The sequence below is a fragment of the Xiphophorus maculatus genome, chromosome 1, assembly GCF_002775205.1.
Source record: "Xiphophorus maculatus strain JP 163 A chromosome 1, X_maculatus-5.0-male, whole genome shotgun sequence".
In the NCBI taxonomy this organism is placed as follows: domain Eukaryota; kingdom Metazoa; phylum Chordata; class Actinopteri; order Cyprinodontiformes; family Poeciliidae; genus Xiphophorus; species Xiphophorus maculatus.
This window is the reverse complement of record NC_036443.1, coordinates 8,682,078-8,696,344: the sequence shown is the minus strand read 5'-3', so window position 1 is coordinate 8,696,344 and position 14,267 is coordinate 8,682,078. Positions and strand designations below refer to the sequence as shown.

General features: G+C 39.7%; 1 protein-coding gene across 4 annotated transcripts in view; it reads left to right on the top strand.

Moving 5' to 3' along the window:
* Positions 1-14,267, top strand: part of LOC102217009 (protein bassoon-like) — a 101,815-nt gene that overhangs the window by 14,594 nt on the left and 72,954 nt on the right. For all 4 annotated transcript variants that reach the window (XR_002754316.1, XR_002754315.1, XR_002754307.1 and 1 more), the window contains exon 2: positions 10,619-12,139. Coding sequence is in view for 1 of the 4 variants with exons in the window: in XM_023350974.1 (XP_023206742.1) it covers positions 10,619-12,139 (1,521 nt within the window). In the remaining 3 variants the exon portion in view is untranslated. The remainder of the gene's footprint in view (positions 1-10,618; positions 12,140-14,267) is intronic.

The window sequence follows — 14,267 nt, the reverse complement described above, 5'->3', positions numbered from 1 at the left end:
ACTATTACAGTTAGTTTTTCTACATGCTATTTAAAGACATTGATTTAAAAAAAAAACAAAAAAACTGATAGTTTCTATTTCTGCAAGTCCAGAAACCTTAAGACAGAAATCTGAAATCAAATGTTTGCTCTTGATTTGGATGCATGTCCGGTCATGTTTAATACCAAAGTAGTTTGAAAAGGGGGAGCAAAAAAAATGTTTGTTTCACATGCAAAATAATAGAGATCTCCTTTTTAACATCAGTGAAGTTGGATTACAACTGCATAATAGCATTTTTAAGCTAATAACTAGCTCAGTGTATGATCTGTAATAAGGTATCATTAAATTCTGTGTCTTTTATTTGTCACATTGTACTACTTCTGTCAGATAATCACCCCAATAACGATCTTATTTACAGTAATTGAACTTCCTCAAACAGTCCTAACAGATCACTATAAAGCCATTAATGCAAAGACAATTAAACAGAAAACCATAATATCTAAATTTCATTCGAAGTTTTTGTAAAATTCATCTTTACCTTGTCAACTGACATTACAAGTAGGCACATGAAATATTCAGAATCTTGTTTTGCGCCGTCTTCACTCCTGCAGTGTGTGAAGACAACCCGTTGCTACTACTCCATTTTAAGATGCAAGTGTCTTAAGCATGTATGGTTATTGTGGTCATGTTAAAAGGTTGAAGGAAGCAATATGTCGATACGCATCTTTACTAGAAGGTTCCATTAAGTGCGTGTGCCGGTGTGTTTCCATTATTAGCTGCAGAAACTCAGAGCTTCATCATGGGAATACTTCCTGGAACGGCCGCTCGCTACATGGAATATTGATCGGGACATTCGTCTCCCGCCGGGATCGTAAGAGCTAGACAAAGTGTTCACTCATGTAGTCACTCTGCAGAACAATCTTGACTCAGTGATAGACATAAGGAAAACTTTAACACGGTTAATATTTTAGAAACAAAATTCTCCGGCTTTCATATTTCAGTCCTGGTGGCATTAATTGCAATGCTTTAGGTAACATTGCAGAAATTCAACAGCTCTTAATATTTTCACTTTAAGGTGTGAGCGATTTGAGTGATTTCACCTGAACAGTGCTTGGAAATAGTTTTTTTTTTCCACGACAAAGGTTAGTTCTATTCATCGAGAAACTAGTTGTGCTAAGTTAACCAAGTAACATAGCTCATTGAAATGCAGAAAAAATCCGAATACTGATCAGTCTTTATTTATAATCAGAATTACCTTTATATCATAAATACTAAAATTCAAAATATGTTGTTTTTTAAAGCCTTTTTGGTATGTCCAGCTTGGGTTGAACATTCTTAGTCTTTTTATTTGAGTGTCTTCTTTCTTTTCTTCTCCTTTATTCGCCACACACCTTGTGGATTGACAGGTTGATTTAAAACTCTGTACGCTCTCATGCATAAGTTGCACAAGCATATTTGCGTAGCGCAAACATGTTGACATTTGTGTGCTTATGAATAGCTCCTTTTTATGTGCTGCATCCATTACCGTGTGAAACCTCTTGCCTTTGGAATGAGCTATAGATTTCAGATAACGTGAAAGCACATGCAGCTTTTAATGGCTCAAATATGCCTTATTTACATTAGTAGGGCTAATGTGAACCCATTACAAGTCATTGCAAATTAATTCTGGTTCAGGTTTGGGGGGTGAAAGGCAAAATCTGACCATGTGGTAAATGTGTGTCTTTGAAAGGCCAGCTGTTGCTGTAACCGTTTTTTATTTTAAGTGAAGCAACAACAACAAAAAAGATCAGTTACTATCACAGGTAGCTATGTGACTTTTTCCCTTGGTAGTGCGGTCTGTCGCTGTGCTTTTTCAGTTGCCGTCACGCCTGGAAGGAGGTTAACGAGCGCCGACTCGGATGCCCTTCCAGACAAACACACACAGTATGAGAAAGACCCAATCACCCAAGAGTAAAATGAAAGAAATGATTTACACTAATAAAGATGCTTATTTTACATTATGCCACTTTAATGTGTCACATTTCTACCCCTTTATGCAAGAAAAAGTAAGGGATCAGCAAGAAACAACAGCGTCAGTAACTTTGATTGAGCTCTTGCGGTACCAAAAGAAGCATTTTCAGCGACATCAATGAAAGCCACCAACCTCTTCTATAAATCCGAGGTGATTAAACAAAAGAAGCCATCGCTGTTGTGTGATTTCAAGGTGGTTTGGATTTTAGGAAAAACAAACTCCATAAAATCTGCTGAGCCGCCCTTGGATGAGGAGTTTTCCATCCAAATGAATCAGCGGCCAGCAGCAGTGTGGAGCTGTGACAAGTTGCAGTGGGCAGCATTCAGGTGCAGAGCTGCAGGATGGTCAAGAAACAAATGAAAACTTCACTTGCGACATTAATTTATATCTTTTTTAAAGCAAATGTGTAATTAAGCTGTCTTTTAGGCATTATGACAATGAGATGGATCGCTCAAGTTTTCTCTGTGAAACATCTTCAGCACCTGTTCCACACTTACAGCGTTTGGAAATCTGCGGCATGAATATTTTATGCTGACAGCTGGTTGTCGAGTGTGCGCTTTTTTCTTCTTCTTTTTTTTCCACCCATCGCGTTCGAGTTGGCAGCCATGTCACACATTGTGTGCGACAGGAACAGGAAGTAGCTGATCCTGTCGTCAGGGCGCTCAATGCCAGGCTTCTTTGTCGTTGTTGTTTTGTTTTTTCATCTATTTCAGACAATATGATGATTTGTTTTCAAACGTTGATGCATCTTTGTGCTTGTCCCAGCTTTATTATGAATCTTTGACTGTGTGTGAGTGAGATAAGATATTAAAAAGAAAGGTGGCACAGCACAGAATGACTTGCAGAATATGGCGCCTCTTGTTGTCCTATTTACTATAGCCTACTTATAATTATGATTCTGCATAATTAGTTTTGCTTCTAATATAACATACCAGATGCTGTTAGCTATTTTCATCATTAGAAAGTTTGTAGGGATAAACAGGAGACGTGAAAATGTGTAATACTGAGAAAGCAAAAGGTATTAAGATCCCACCTTCATCTCTTTCCCTATTTTGGTGCCTCCAGGCTTCTTAATAACAAATTAAAGTCACGATAAACTCCACTTTGAGGAACTTCCACTCGCCTCCTGCACTCATCGGGAGAGCTGCATGAATCGTGAATTCGACTATTTCTGACGGCTCTCGCTGATGGCGTACACTTGCATCTTATTAATTGTTTTGCGCTCCAGTCTTCTAATCTGTAAAGCAGTCAATTTGCCACTGCAGTGAATCAAGCAATTGGCAGCTAATTAAATCTTTTAATTTTGCCTTCCCAGCCTGGTTTATTTTCCCGACTCGCCTTTAGCACAAATAATTGCGGCATGCTTTGCTTCCAGTGCTAACTTTTTCAGGACTAGGTTTCAGAAAATTTTGGAAAATTTTCCACAGCGATGGAAATAGACAAACGGTAAATCAAAACCAAAAAAAAAAAAAAAGAAAATCGATTTAAAAAAATAATAATAATAATCTTTCTTTTTTTTTTTAAATTGATTTTTAAAAAACAAATCTTTTTTTTGTCGTTTACTGAAACGCTGACTCTCTCTCACTCACTCACAGCCTGAATAAACTTTACTTTACCTTGCACGGCGCCTTTACCGATCGGAAAAGAATTTTGAAAGTTTCAGGTTGAAAACGGGACAGTTCAGTCACCAGATGATTTATTATCAGTGCAGGTCTAAATAAAAAAATCAAAGTTGAGGTTTTGGAGATTTTGTCTCGATTCCTTTTCTCTGCCATAAGTTTCATGTTTTCTTTGGGAGCTTTGGACATTGATTGGCCTTTTAATTAAAGGGACACAGTGGCGGGAGAGTTGATCATGTAATTTAGCATTTCAAATTATGCTTGAGTGCTGCTTCACCTATACTCTATATAACCTATAATTAAGCGTTGGCAGTCCCATTATGCGCAGCATAAATAAACATCATCAGGGGATAGGTCGAGCTTGTAACGTCATCACATGCATCTAACAATAAGACTTCGCTAATAGAGTACTTGACTGAGAGGCAGAAAAAAAAACTTGTACTGACTGGAGATGATCGGTAGAAAATGATTCAATTGTAGTCTAGCTGTGATGCAGTGGACTCATTATTATATTTTTTACAAACATTGACAACATAAGGAGAAAAGAACCAACTATATAGTTACAATTCACAGAGAAAAGTAGAATCTAAAATGAGAGCTGTGAAATGAGTGATAAGCATTTTTTGTCTGTTCTACTAGTTATGTGGGTAAAATGTGGTAGCTTTCTAATATTTTTGACAAACTGCAGCTTTGATTGATCATATGTTATCTCTGCTACTCTGTCTATTTTGATGTAGTATTTTTGTAAATATTTTTTGTCTGATCGGGACGTTAGCAGCATGTTTTCTCATACATCACGCATATGCTGTAGTCAAAACCTGTGTAGAATTTGATATTTAGTCACAAACAGTGCAAAGATAAAACTATAATATCAGAGATGCACCAGTAACAGAACAAATCTTTAAGAGGTGTTTTATTTAGGGAATCTTTATGTATCATTTTGTATTCACCTTTTAAGTTTTCCCAGTAAAAATACTGTCAGAACATGGTTTTGTTTTCACCTGGCAGGGGTTTTGCTGACTGTACTTTTTCCTCTATGCATTGGATCTTTCAATGGTTTTATTCATGGCATTGGTGCAATAGAAGACTTCATTAAACACTACAAAAACACAAAATCTTCCCACGTATTTCTGGTCTAGTTTCTAGACCACTTGAAATAGGACAAAGCTGTCGTACAAGTAACTTTATAGCAAGAAATAGGAGCTTGTTCTAAGTCAGTAACGCCTTAATATTAATGAATAAGTAAGTAGTAAGTTAGTTTTGTCTTATTTCAAGCGTACTAAGATATTTGCACTAGAATCTAGACCAGAAGTACTTGGTAAGATTTTGTGTGTTTGCAGTGAAGGATGTTGTAACAATACTTTCACTTTGAATAAGCAATACTATTGATTATTATTGATTATTCTAATGAGCAACTTGTTTTTTCTTTTTTTTACCAAGTTGCTCCGATAGTATTTCCTAACTGTTTCCAACAGTACCTCACTCTATTCATCAAACTCATTTCTAGGATTTAACATGATCTTTTTAGTTAAAAAAAAAAAAAAAAAATCAGACCTACTCCAATATTTTCAGTGTGTGCAATTGTGTCCTGTAGCGCTGACACTGACTGAGCGGATGGAGCTGACCTTTAGGTTAATGAATGTTAGAAGAGGAACTCAGACCTGATAATCTAGAAGGAGACTGAATTGAGAGGCGCGAGCGCCGAGTGGCAGCAAGCAGAGATGTGATTGAGGAAAGACCGCTGTGTGTCTGCGGAGAGCTGAGCCTCTTACAGTAAGCTGGAGACGAGAGGCTAGAATCACACTCCGCGTTTGGAAATGTTTGCAAGCTCCAACGAGGTCACGTCACACTTATTCTATTTGGGCATATCCAGAAATTTTTGAAAGAACAGAAAAGCAGGATGACATGTTTTATATTGAGTCAGATGTTGTGGGTATGCGGTGCTCGCTCTACAAGCGTTGGCCCCCTTGTAGAAGTTGATGCTCACAGTGAAAAACAAGACCTTTAAAAAGAAGCCTGAGTTACATGTTCCTAAAAAAAAAAAAACATCTTGATGATGTTTGTAAAAATATTCTGGGGATTGATGACACAAAATGGGAAATTTCTGGAGTAAAATAAAAACAGTTGGTGGTATGATTATGGCCCAGGGTTGCTTGACCTGAATGATTTGCTCAGATTTGCCGGCTGTGTAAATTATTTGCTGAATAATTTACACAGCCAGTGTAAATAAACAAAAAAAACACTTAATGAAGATGAAATAACCAATTCTGCAATAAAGAATATGCCATAATTCCTCCAAAGTGATAAATAAGTAGCTTCACCAGTTATTGCAAACTTGTCATGATGGACTCTACCATCTTTCTTAGGTTTAGAGGAGGAAAACTTTTTCACTTCGGACGGATTTGGTTGAGATAGCTTTTACTTTATTTCCTCAATTAGATAAAGTCATCATTTTAAAACTGCTTTTTGAACTTTCTACAAGCTGCCTTTGTCTGATTTTAAAATGTAAGTGATCTGAAACATCAAAGCAAAAACCACAGTGTTGAATTGTATTATGCAAACCAGCCACTGCATGTTTACTTGGAAAGTAATTATAGTTTTTTTTCTTAAACTTTGTAATATTTGGATCTTAAAGAATTCTTCTACACAATGAATCTTTCATAGGGATGTAACTTTAGTCCAGGATAATATGCTGAATTTCGTTAAATTCAGCAACGCTTATTACGTGTTAATACTCTACATGCAATTATTTTGAGTGTATAATTTATCTTCTCATGCAGTAAAAAGTAAAAATTACGATTAACCTTTAATACAGCTTCATCACAGCTTGTTCTCCTTTGCATTCGAAATTCCTGCTGAAATCAGCAGAATTATCCGTCTTTGAAAAGATATCTGCAAGAGTTTCAGCTTACAAAATGCTAACGGGGCTGAAAACTCCCAACAGCTTCCTGCCACGCCACATGCAAACGGACTTGAAACATAATCCAGACTCGTGCATATTCATCTCGGTAACCGAAACGAATCCTGCAATACTTAATGACTTTTTTATTATTTTTTTATTTTTTAGAAATGGCTCAGAACTCTTTAGTAGGCCTGAATCTTTTAGAAAATCATCATTACTTATAGACAATCTACTTTCATGTTTACTATACTGTACTCAGATGCAGTCAGAAGGATGTAACAAACTAATGAATAAAAAAAAAAATCACTCCACCTGCTGCTGTCTCTGGACCAGCGATGCACCTGGTTGTCGTTCGGCCGAGCAGCTGTCAGTCAGGATGCGACTATAAACAGAAAACGCAGAGATCCCTGCAGGCTCGAGTTCAAGTACACCCCAGAGAGGCGATGAGTGAGTGCTTTCTGTACCGGACCAACCACTCAGTGTTTGCTCTGATTGATGATCCGTGTCATCTGAAACCTGCGACGGACTGCTGCATGCGCTCTGACAAGTTATTTGTTGTTCATTTATTTGATTAAAGTGTTTGAAAAAAATCTGACACGGGAGCCACACATTTTGAATTACTTCACTCAGGAAATGAACTTGCAGCGCAGCAGAGAGCAGGAGCAGCGTTGAGTGTTGGCCCAGAACCTTTCAAATATGCAGAAATGTCGGCTGACCTGAATAACTGACTTCAGGAGATTCTTAAATAAACGGCGATGAAAAGCCGGATTTTTTTCACATAGTAGGAATTTTTTAACGTTTTCTGACACTTTATCTGTGAAAGTGATTTATACAAAAGTAATGGCTTAAAGCTCTGAAATGTCCTTGTCTCTTTGTACCGTTTGAGCTTACTGTAAATTTTACTTAATTAAATTTTGTCTGTGTATGCTTCTTTTCTGTGACTGACTCAGTATTCTAGTTGCGTTATTCATCAACTCAAAACCTGGCTTCTAAAATTCAGGAAAATTTCAAAGTTGGAAACTTAGGATGGGAGTTACTGGGAATAAACATGAAATTTTGATATTAAAGGTTTACCTTCAACATATAATGCTCGCATGCCTCTAGAAACTTAAACCTGCCACAGAATATTAATCTGGGGGCTTTTGGAAATATTTGATTCTTTCTGCAACTCCAATGTAGCTCAGCACGTGTCCTCTATACGTATGTAGAAATTAAAGGTATTTCTGCTGCTTTCCGTATTATTAATCTCAGTCACTATGGATAATTTTCAACCACTGAACTTTGGTACAATGGATGAAAATTGACAAACCCGTCATCATTAAACCATAAAAAATCTAAATGCAAAGTCAGCTAGAGAAAAGGACACTTTTCACATATTTCATTGAATCAACTTTTAAGCCCTGCAGAGCTGGCAGTGGGATTTCTTCTTAACTTTTCACAATTAACATCAGTTGTTTGCGATAACTGACAATAAGTATCCAGGTCAGTTTGCCCATTTGCCAATTTGTATTTGCTTTTCATACGTATTCATGCTGCTGATGAATTTTCACTGACTCATCTTAGTAGAATTGTTTTAACTCAGCCACAGGTTTAGGTCTCACCACAGCATCTCGATGTGATTTAACTCCAGACTTTGACTAGGCTTCTCTAAAGGTTTCCGATTTGCTGATTTGATTTGGTGGTGACTGTCAGAGATGCCTTTTGTGTGGTTTTGGCAACAGAAAGACCAAAACAACTCAAGACATTGGCCACAATGTGAGACCATTTCTCATGCTTCATCCTATCAGACAAGCTCTAGTAAAGAACTTTCTGCATTCTAGAGCTGAGGTAGTATTCAAGACTGGATTGGCTATGTTTAGGCCTTGGTAGCTTTTTTCTTTAAAATAATTTGTCATCTGAAATCTGCTTTTTACCCATAATTTGTCATGTAAATATTTACATGACAAATGAATTTACAGCAGAAAAAAAATATGTACAATGAGAAATAGTCAAAGAACAGTATTTTCATAGATAATTTAACTAAACATATTTTTTCTGGGAAACTCTTCTATAACTTAGAATTAAATTGAATTGTGCATTGTTTCTAGGTTTTGTCATTCCCACGTGTTGATAGTTTTGAAATATGACACATTTTGACTCTTGGTCAAATCAAAACAATTCTGATCAGTCTCATGGTTGTAGATATTACATATTAGACTCAGAAACATAATGAACCCTGTTTGAATTCATTGTTTTTAAGCAGGAAAACATGCAAAAATGTCCAAGTCAGGGACTCCCAGGGATCATTTCAGTGATATCGACGCTAATGCCCCTTTTGCATTTTTCCACCTGTTACAAAGAGCGATCGGATATGTAGCAAATCACCAGCTTTACCCACATAAGCAAAAGTGGGTATTCTGCACCACTGTGCAGTTGATTAAGCCTAATGCGTTGAGAAGTGAGGAGTTGCTTGGATTTAAAAACTGCTGACTCTTTTCTCTTTGCCGTTTGCTCTCTCCATCTCCATCCCTCTTCCCATCACTCAGTATTTCCCTCACTTCTTCAAGTGTCTCTTGTGATGAGGTTTATAAAGCAGAAGGGAAGAGAGGGACTCATTAAAATCATCTCCCCACCCCCTTTTTCTTTTTTCTCACTGTCTACTTGTCTTCATTCCCTTCTTGCCATCTTCACCAGATTAAATTATGGTGGAACGACACAGGAAGAGCCTCCATGGCAATAACTGCTTCCAAACCTCCTTCCACTGAAGCCATTAAAGACGCTAAGACCTACATTTTCAACCTTATTTGAGTCCGGGCAGAAAATAAAATGCCTAAACAAGGAAGGCAACGAGAAACAGGGATCTGAAGAAGAGGAGCAAACAAGGGGTTGATGGGGAAGGATAACAGGAGGGACAGCTACAGAGAGAATATGTTAAACAGGAAAGCGGGATGTCGGGCTGTAGCAACGGTTGTAGCCGCTGAGTTTACAGAAAATGGGATCAGTGATGCTTTCAAGGCAGGAATGCCATGCAGCAAAGCAGGCTGGGAGAGCACAGTGACTGATGGAAGCATTTTCCTTCAGAAGTAATCAGCTTGTCTTCTGTAGCCCCATGCCAAGAATGACAATTTGTGCACGTCTGGGTGCTCATTTTGGGGGTGGGTTATTAGATGGCAGGCGGGGTAATACAGTCCATTTCCGCAGTGCACTATGGGAAAAAAAAGGGGATGGGAGCCAGACATGAAACGTGCAGAGATTTACTAGCTTTGCAGAGGAGCTAAAATAGCAGTATTCGGGGCAGTTGTGTTGCAGTGGATGCGTAGCTTCAACAGGACAGATCGAGGACACGAGCAGGTTGACGCTGTGGAGTCAGGAGCCGGGTAATTTCCTAAACCGGGATGAATTAGACGGGGCAAGGTCCGGACACAGGGAATTGTCAGTTCTCATCTGAAGAAAGAAAGGTAAGATAGAGAAGAGGACGAGAAGACGAGGGGTGACGCTATCATGGTGTTCACTGAGAGCCGTTGTGTATTCATAAAATTTGACTTTGGGTGTCTCTTTATGCATCTGTATGTGTGTCATTCTGGTTCTGGGTGTGGATACCTAAAGTATGTGTAAGTACAGATGTAAATGAAGAGTTGTAGCTTCAGCTCAGCAAGATTTTTATCCTTGCTTTTGATTTGTGTTTGCTTAATCTCCAGCTTGTTTTTAAGGTTGATTTCTGAAAATCCTTCTCTAAGTTTGTCAATGCACAGAGAGAGTGACTCCAATCTTTTTGTTGCTTTCACGTGTATTCTTTCTCCATCACCTAAAGTTTAGATGTACGCACAAAATGATAAGGCACATCCTGCCTAAGTCAGCAAGAGCGTTTAAGGTGCAGGAATCAATGGCAATCAACTTGAATAGGGAATAACAATAAATCATAGAAGTGGTTTCCATACTTCATCTGCAGAAATAAATCTTCAGCTGGACTCACTTACTGTTTTCCTAACCCTGACCACAAACTGTTTATAAGAACTATTACATGAGCTGCATGTGCTGTGTGTCCGTCGAAAAGATCGAAAACCAAGGTGAAAATTGGGGCTTTTATCAGTTATTGTAACATTTCACCGTTTTGTCTTCTGGCTGCAGGTCCAGGAATGGCTATGTCTGAATTGTCAGATGCAGCGAGCTCTTGGCATTGATATGACCACACCTCGCTCAAAGAGCCAACAGCAAATTCACTCTCCGTCCCACCAAGCCAAGCCCATCGTCCAGCCACAGCAGCCCGTTCCACAGCCAACACAACCGGCTGCTGCTGCACAGCCCAAACCTCTGGCACAGAGTCAGTCGACTCAACAGCAACAACAACAACCTCATTCCCAGCCTTATGGCCAAACTAATCCCTACTCCCAGTCTCAACCGCACTCCCAGTCCCAGCCTTATTCCCAGTCCCAGCCGTATTCCCAGTCCCAGCCGTATTCCCAGACCCAGCCATATTCCCAGTCCCAGCCATATTCCCAGTCCCAGCCATATTCCCAGTCCCAGCCATATTCCCAGGTTCAACCGTATTCCCAATCCCAGCCATATTCTCAGTCCCAACAGTATCCCCAGTCCCAGCCTCAGCCTTACCCTCCATCACAACCAGGACCCCAGATGCAGCCTCAGACACATCCAGGCCTTGGTGGCCCCCAGTCTAAGACAACACCCTCTCAGCAGGGCCTGAGGTCTGACCTGTACTCCCAGAGAGGTGTTGGAGCTCAAGGAGGGGCTGGAGGTCCGACAGGTGGCCCTGGCCAACAAGGAGGTCCTCGAATTCCCCACCCAGGTGCTGTGCCTCTGCCTGGGTTGACTAAGGCACCCTCCCAGCCAGATTTGGGTCGAGGTTCTCCGATGCATCAACCTATGACACGTCACCATGATCAGACGAGAAGCGCTGGATCTTCCCCAGCCCACCGACCTCAGAGTCAGGCCCCTGCCCAGGATGGTCTGACCAAACTGTTTGGCTTTGGGGCATCGCTGCTCAATCAGGCTAGTACCCTGATCAACGTTGATCCTCTACCCATAGCCTCAACACAGCCAAGCCCTGCGCGAGGTAAGGTGGTGTTCAGCAATGCAACTCCCGATAACAGACAACAAGGGACCAGCAGCACTAAGCCTTTCAGCATGGGGGGTTCTCAAGCCCCAAGCCAAATTGGGGCTCCACAGGCAACAAGTCAAGGGGGAGGTTTGAGTGGACCAAGCCAAATGGGAGGACCATATCCACCAACCCAAATGGGGGGACCTCAAGCACCAAGTCAAACGGGCGGTCCTCATGCACCCGCTCCAACAGGAGGCACCATCGGTGGACCTCAAGGGCCAACCCAAAAGCAACAGCAGCAGGCTGGACTCCAAAAACAACAAATGCCGCCACAGCAGCCACTTACTCAGCGTCAAAAAGAGCAGCAAGGACAGCAGATGCCTATTCCCCAGCAGAAAGTGTTGCAAAAACAGGAACCAGTGTCAGCGCCCGTGACTGCTCCAGAGGCCGAGAAGCCCAAGGTGAACTGTCCTCTCTGTAAAACAGAGCTGAACATCGGCAGCACCGACACACCCAACTACAACACCTGTACACAATGTCAAAGCCAAGTGTGCAACCTGTGTGGCTTCAACCCAACACCGCATCTAGTAGAGGTAAGAAGAAACGCCCTCGTGCCTTCATCTCCTACACACTGATATACACTGAATTGTTGCTTATATTATATTAAAGTGTCAAATCAGAACGTACAAATCCCCAGTTAACTCTTCCCAGACAAATCAATATTGTTTGCAACATGCTACTCATTCTCCTGTTGGACTTACATGCAACAAGACCCAAACCTCTTATCTGTCCTTTTGTTCTGATCTGTTATATTTTCTTCTGTTACTTGGTGCTGTGTTGCTTATTGAAGTGCATTTCCCCTGATTTTTATTCTATTTATTATGGCTGTTTTACACATTCATTCCTTCACCCTCTATGTTAACTGTGAGTTATTTGAATCTATTTAAGGAATTAAGCTCATTTCAGAAATGTACAATATTGATTTTTCTTTTAATAGCTCCTACAGTAACTAAATCAATTTAATTTAATCAAGAGATACATTTTCTTGCTAATATGTTTGATTAACATAATGTTTTGTCTACACCAAAATGCTGACATTGTTTTTTTCCAAGCATCACAAACAAATGCTTTGAGAAAATTGTACCAGTGGTTCCCCAAACTCATCAGAATCCACTTTTCATGCTTTTAGCAAAACATTAAAATAGTTTTACTACCATACCAGTGAAGCACACGTGGCTAGAAAGCAAATTAAGCAAGAAGGTTACGGCAACAAAAGAGTCTCAACAATCATTTCAGTCCATGAATAACTGTCTTTATATCACTTCTACCGAAAAAGAAAATCAATGTGGAGTCCATCTCATCTCAAATTTGGTCGGTACAGTTCTACCGACTGCAGCCTTGTCCTGATCTCTGTGTTCCACCAATTAATCTGGACACGGCACATGTGAGGAATGTCTTCTCTGTGTGATCCAGTCCAACAGATATGGTACGTTTTGTCACTCTGCTGAAAAAGTTATGGTCCAGAACCATATTTTTGGTATATAGTTGTTTTGTTCTGTATTTGTTCCATATTTACCTTTTGTGAACTTGTCCAGCATGCAGGCGACCTCTGTTGGCAAAAACATGTTTCTCTGCAAGGCATATTTAGTCAAATGTATGGATAAAGAAAAAGTGTCATTTTTTGTTCTATTTTGTAGTTGTGTTGCATTCATATTGTCACAAACCTTCCACATAGTGAGAGAGAATCAACATTGAGTCAGATTTTTTCTAGTTCAAAATAAACAATGACAAATCTTCAGAAAAGAATACAGAAATGTCCAATATTACCATGTCTATCTATGATAGACATGGCGTGAAGAAGGCAGTGAACATATTTTTAGTAAAGAAAGAATGAACAGTCCAAGAAAAGCATAGTCAGAAAACACAGACATCCTATCCACCCATACTTTCTTTGTTCCCTCCAAAGTGCTCCTGCTCATGGAACAATGAAAGGAGTATAAAGGTCCAGCGCTCCATCACCTCCCCTTTATCGATCCAAATGCAGTGTTGGAGTGGAAAGGAGAAGAGACAGCGGTGGAAAATGAAAGACAGGAAGACAAACAGCGTATTAGGGTGTTGCCAGGGACAAAACTGAAGGGCTGATGACAAATGGAAGAGAAGAATTGTCTGCTTAGGAAAAAGCCTGAAACTGAATGCCAGGGTGGACGGAAAAAGAAAAATCTGTGAAAAATGTAACGCATCACAGATTTGTCAGTGGGTTAGTCTAGCAGACTAATTAAAACAACTTATATTTATTTTTGCCTTCAGGGCCCCTATAAAGTACAATTGCTAGTATTTCTATAGTGTAAAATACTGGAATTGCCGCTGGGTGGACTCTGACATAATGGGTTAAATATAGCCGCCTTTGTAAGTGCGCAAAGGACACTAACATACACACATGCAAACACACATGAAGAGCAAATATTGTTCAAAATGTTATTTAGACCGAGAGAATCTGTCATAGTTCTAAAACTCAGAGCATGACTTAATGGGATGATGAGTGTGTAAATGTGGGTCAAGATTGTGGCCTTGGTACGTTGCAGCTGATTTTATGTAATAAGAAAAACACATACAGTATAATTATTACTCATCATTTAGTGTTGCCCCCTTAATAAGCCACTAAAGGTTAATCTTCTGGCCAAATAGCGATATTCACATTTAGGAAGTCATTAGGTATGAAAT